This window comes from Elephantulus edwardii, unplaced genomic scaffold, assembly GCF_000299155.1.
Source record: "Elephantulus edwardii isolate Elephantulus edwardi_28Jun2011 unplaced genomic scaffold, EleEdw1.0 scaffold00283, whole genome shotgun sequence".
In the NCBI taxonomy this organism is placed as follows: domain Eukaryota; kingdom Metazoa; phylum Chordata; class Mammalia; order Macroscelidea; family Macroscelididae; genus Elephantulus; species Elephantulus edwardii.
Window position 1 is genome coordinate 1883958 of NW_006400033.1, and position 6000 is coordinate 1889957.

The window sequence follows — 6000 nt, forward strand, 5'->3', positions numbered from 1 at the left end:
ATGGTGACTCCACACACAACAGAATGAATTATTACTCAATGCAGTGCCATTCCCATGACTGGATAAAAATTGGACTTGTGTTTTCACTGACTTATTTGTGGAAACAGATTTCCAGGGCTTTGTTCTGAGTTTATGTGAGTTTGGAAGTTCCACTGAAACCTGTTGAGTATAACAGAAACATGAAAGCCTCCAAAGACAGACAGGTAAAGGTTGCAGAATGAGGTACACTGGCCAGGATCCAAATCTGGATCTACTGCATGGAAGAGCCAAATCTGGGACTACCACAAAACCACCAATGTTATTAGAAAATGTTGTCAGATATATCAAGTGACTTACAGTACTGAACAACTGCTTGCAGGGATCTGTGCATTCAGGATTCATTTAATCATTCTTTTTCTTCTCTAATTCAGTATTCTCCGTTACTCAAAGGTTGTTCTCTAAAACAGTTTACCTATTTTTATACTGCTAAGAAAATCCTCCTAGAGTCACAGAACTTTGTCCCGGTCTTGCTCTAATCCCCTAAATTCAATTTAAGAACATTTCTGGTCAATGTGGGGAGAAGTAACTAATGTGGAATTTGCTGACAGGCTCATAACAGACATATTATACTGAACCCAAGTCCGAATGTGGATAAGGTCAAGGAAAAAGGCCATGCAGATTTCAGGGGGATTCATGGATTATCTGGTTGGACTAACTGCAAGGTCAGCAGTTTGAATCCACCAGTTGCTCCAAAGAACAGAAAATGAGGCAGTCTGTTCTGATTGAGTTACATGGAAGGTTTTTAAGAGTGGGAAGCAAGTTGACAGGACAAAGTCTGGTTTTGGTTATCAAAACAAAGGAAAAGCAAAATCCTATAAAAGATCAAAGAGGGCTACAATGAAGGTGGGTTTTATCACCCTAGAAAGATTCTCAAGCTCCATATTTTTTTTAAAAGCTCCATATTCTTTTGATATGTATCTTAATACTATTAACAGTACATCCCAAGCCCACACCACCTTTACTAACCTGTCCTTTTAATTCTTCCTCATTATGCAAAGAGTCAGACGTCTCATTCATGGCTTAAAGACCATTTGCTGAAGTGAACTTTATCCTTGTGCTCATGAAGGGGTCCTATAAGGTCTGAAATCAGAAGCTATGAGAGTCAGAGATCCACCAGATCTGCATTTGCTGTTCTTCTTGGCAGTTATTCAGAGGAGGATGAAGAAAACAGTCCCTCTGTGCCATCACCAGGGTGGAGGAGGTTTCAGTGAACGCTGAAAGAAGTCCCTGAGGTCTCTGAAGTCTCAGCCCTGGGAAAGACATGGTGGGTGAAAAACAAAACCAGTTTTAATCACTCAGTTACACCTCTGTTAAGAAAAAAGGACTTTAAAAGGATTTTTCCTCTTGTGTGTTTTTATCTTGCTTCTTCCTCACTTCCATGATGCCAGTTGAGGTGTCAGTACAATGAAACCAAACTGACAGGACGGGAGATGATTCTGCCACTGTTTTAGATCTTTGAGTTGCACATCAGATCTGGGGCTGATCATGCCACACTTGTTTAACCTGCCTGTGAGGATGACAATAATTTTCCTGGCTCTGTGATCATCAATGATTTAAAATTCACCAATGTAACCATGGTTCATCATCACTGTTAGGAACCAAACTTGACTTTGGAGTGTGGCCTGCTAAGAACCTGGTGCTTCCCTCTCTTTTCAGTACTGAGAGCATCAGCCAGGACGTTCATGCACACCATTGTGGCAGCATGGAAAGATGGCAGAAAGAGGAAAGGAAAGAGGGAGGCATGGAGTTATTGACTTTCAAAATATTTAAACAGCTGTGAATATTCTGAATAAATAGCCTACTTTTTTTCTTTTTTTAAAGGGCTGGGAAGCACCTGTGGGTCTCAAATCACCCTAAGGCAGTTTACGTCAATATGACACCTTGTAGAAGGAACCACTGAACTAAAGCCAGCCCAATAACCTACTTCTTATAATATAGACAGTAGCATGGTGAAAAAAAGGGTCCTTTCAGGAATCTGGGGGTTTAGTTCTCAGTTCTCTACTAGTGTTGTTTATGAAGATGAAATTATTGGGCTGTGGGGAAGTTTATTTAAGGGGTGAGATGAATAGGTAGTGCCTTGGAGTGTGGATTTATGGAAGTGCCCAGGCTTTGTGCAGGTGTCAGACACAAACTTCATCTGTGGACTTAAAACACTGCACCTAGTTCCTAGGATGGTTACGTGCCACAGAGTTGTACTCAACATTGATGATGACATATACTCAAAATGCAACACAACAGCCTAACTTTTCCTTAGTTATAGATACTGTACATTTAGCAGCTGGTTAGCCTTTGTGTGCTTAATCCACTTCAAGGGAAAGGTTGGACATGCCTATAATTTACCAGGGGGGCTCTGGGCATTATGGAAACCTGTCACCTCCAAAATTTCAGAAGGATCATCTGTGGGTAGTTAGGCCTCACAGACTTGGGTGACTAAAGAAGGGTGGCTTCCTTACAGGTGAGCCCTTTGCTCTGGTAATACTATAATCTGGGTTCTCTAAGAACTATCTTCTAGTAAAAAACTGGAATCTCTTTCAGGAGGTTGCTGTTATTACGTACGATCAAAGCAGCACTGACGCATAGCTGACCCTCCAGTGGGTTTTCAGAGAGAGTTAATCATGTGAGAAGAGACGGTCCATCTGTCTTCCGAGGAGTAGCTGGTAGATTCAAACTTCATGCCATTATATTGACATTGCAATTCCTCACCATTAAGCCACCAGACTGTTCTGTTTCAGGAGATAGGAAGCATCAGTTACTAACTCCCAAAATTAGCAGAAATGCTTCCTAATTCTTGGGACAGTCATTTGTCTCCCTGAAATCTGGGGTGGGGAAAGAGGTGGCCTTGTGGGGGACACAGTGCACCCTCAGTTTTGGTCCTAACTGTCCACTGTATGGCCTCTGAGGTCTCTGTATCTGCCTCCCTTGATTTCCCTCCCCTCTTCTCTACTTGACTTCAGTGGTAACAGGTGAAAAAAACACACTATCAACCAACCTTGGGAAGGGGACAACCAGGGGCTGCCTTCTCAGGAAGGCTCTTTTGCGCTCAGTAGGAAATGAGTCGAGTAGCCAGAACAGCACAGAAGCGTCACACACCAGCCAGTGTCTCAATTCTTCCAGACAGTGCAGGGCGCCTCCACAGAGCCAGTTACTATGTGTACCAGAGAAAAGAAAGAACACAAACACTGTTACACAAGCAAATACTCAACGTGATGAAGGCATTCTTTGCAATATTCTTTCTTACTTTTTCACGATTATGGGGTTTATTAGGGAAGGAACTGGTTACAACTCAGGACCATGATCTACTTGAATGCAATATGAACAATGCAGAAAACATTTTTTCATCAGCACAGCTTCTTCTAGGCTGAGTTCACTGCTGGGCAAACTTCTATTACCAGAGCCTGTTCAATCTGGCCCATACCCTGCTTGTGCTGTGTATTAGTAAGTGCCTGAAGGCGCTCTGCCAACAAGACTACTGTCTGAAGGCACTTAGCTCTCCTGTTCCATAGGAAACAGTCTACTATAGCTTTCTTGTGCCGTGGGACAGAAAGGCCATTATGTTATCTCTTGATGTGCTTGTGGGTTTGCTGCTGTTGAACCTCGGCTGATGGAATCTGCCATGCTTGCCGATGATTTTCTCACCATCTTGTGTTAGTTCTAGTGTTAAAGTTCTCTAATGTTACGAGTTTTCCGTAATATTGTAACCTTACAGTAATTTTGTCTCTTGTGTCCTCAGCACAAAAATTCCACTTTCAAAGACTATACTTTACGCCTTGTTCTCCTCCTTTACGATACTCAGATTTTTCCACTCTATCTATCTGGATAGGGTTTTTTTGGTTTGTGTGTGTGTGTGTTTTAAGCAAAATTTACCAGTCCTCTGGTGAGCCACAAGCACCTTATATGCATATCTCAACTAACTCCAGGAAGAGTTTCACAAATCTTAAATGCATAATGCCACTCAATCATTAAAAAGCAATTCACTGCTTTACAAAAGCAATTTACTATACCACAAATACTTATGTTCAATAACCCTTTATAACTAGAACCTAAATCTCTAAGTTTTCATATTCAATTGCTTCAAATTAGTTAACGGATTCCTTGCAATATTCTTTACAAAATAATCAGGCAGCAACTGCATTGTTTTTACGTGAATGAGAAGCGACTCAAGCCTGACCCTCCAGCAGGATTCCGGAGCGGGAGGAGATTGCGCATCTGCCTCCGTCAGAGCAGCTGGTGGATTCGAACCGTGTGCCTCCACGCTTTTAATGCAGCTCCTAACCACGAGGCCACCACAGCTCCCTAGGAACTATAAGAAAGTCTAAATTTTCAACTGTTTGCTGGAAGGAAAACTCTCCGGACAAGTATTTAATATAGAAACTGGGTCCCTATCTTCAGGGCGAATGTGCACACCAGTGTGAGTTCCTGGAGTTTCCCGCTGCTATCCTGTATCTCGCCTCGGCCGACGGGGGTGCTTGGGGTCCTGCGGCTCGCAACGCCCTCAGAGGGCTGATTCAGAGAACACAGGGTCGCCGCCGGGCCGCTGTGATGCTCCAGCCGCCGTCCAGTCAGGCAGAGGCAGAAGAAAGTCCCTCTCGGCTCCGAAGGGGCAGCGGCGCCAGGCGATCTGGCTCGGTCACTCAGCGCGTCCGCGCAGAGCTCGGGGCACTCAGTTTTGCAAGCTCTATCTCAGACCCACAGCCCCGTGCCGAGCCCCGGAGGAGCGCGAATAACGTCGCCCAAGCCCAGTCTCCACTTCCCCATGCTCGCCCGCCGCATCTGAGATCCCGCACGTCATTCAGCGCCTACCGCGCAGCCGCTCCAGGCCCGGAACTACACTTCCCGGCAAGCGATGGAACACATGGCCGTCTTGATTACGGGCTGCCGAGAGGGTCAATCCGCGCCGGCTCGGGCGTCCCCCGAAAGGCAGAAAGTGAATGATTAAGGTTCCGCCTCTGGGGCTGGGCCCATTAAAAGGGTCGCGTTGCGCCCTCGAGTGCACAGTCGGCACCACGCTGTCCTCTCCACTAGTATCTGCCGCGATGTGGCTACTGCTGCTCGGCGCGCTGCTGCTCGCCATCCTCTTCAAAGCGTACTCGGCCCTGTTCGCCGGCCGCTCCCGGAACCCCTTCTCGGAGGATGTCAAGCGGCCGCCCGCGCCCCTGGTGACTGACAAGGAGGCCAGAAAGAAAGTTCTCAAACAAGGCGGATGAGAGGGAACCCGGGGCTTCGCACAATCCTCGGGGTGGAGGAGGAACGTTCTTAAATATGTGGTCAGGAGTCGGCGAAAGAGAGGAAGACCCTCCTACTAGGTGCATTGACACTGGGACTGCAGCAATGGGCTCAAGAATGTCAGAGGTTACGAGGATGGAACAGGATCGCTATAAGATCTACTCGACTCCATGGGACCTAGCAACAAAATCATATATATGTATAGTTCTGGTGGCTTAGTGATAAGAAGCTGTGCTGCCATCTTGAAAGTACGTGGTTTGAATTCACTCCGTGGGAGAAGGATGAGTAATCACGGATTTACTGTCTCTGAAAACTCCGCTGGAGGATCATCTATGGGTCGATTGGATGGTTCACAACAACATATGTACATACGTCAGAGAGCTGGACAATGACTAAGGATGATAGAAGAAGAATCTATTATACCATTGAGTTGTGGTGCTGGAAAAGAATATTGAACGTTCCATGGACTGCCAAAAGAGCAAACAGGTCTGTCATGGAGAGGGCGAAACCAGGCTGCTCATTGGAGACAAGGATTCTTTGGGCGTGCTGCCAAGAGGGACGAATCCTTGGAGAAGGACGTTATGCTTGGATGGGTACAGAGTCGGAGAAGGAGAGGAAGACCCTGGATGACACAGTGACTGTGGCAATGGGGGCAGGTGTGTCAGAGACGGTGACGGTGTAGTTGGCCCAGGATAGGGCAGGGTTCAGAGCTGTTGTTAGTTATGAGTCATAGTTGCT

The 6000-nt window shown here is 45.9% G+C and overlaps 1 protein-coding gene and 1 pseudogene across 1 annotated transcript in view; one reads left to right on the forward strand and one right to left on the reverse strand.

The window, feature by feature from the left end:
- The window catches only part of ELMOD3 (ELMO/CED-12 domain containing 3), a 54443-nt gene extending 53387 nt beyond the window's left edge, over positions 1-1056 (reverse strand). The window contains exon 1 of the mRNA XM_006900394.1: positions 1006-1056. Within this exon, the coding sequence (XP_006900456.1) occupies positions 1006-1056 (51 nt within the window). The remainder of the gene's footprint in view (positions 1-1005) is intronic.
- A 4016-nt stretch (positions 1057-5072) lies between these two features.
- Positions 5073-6000, forward strand: part of LOC102871332 — a 51717-nt pseudogene continuing 50789 nt past the window's right edge.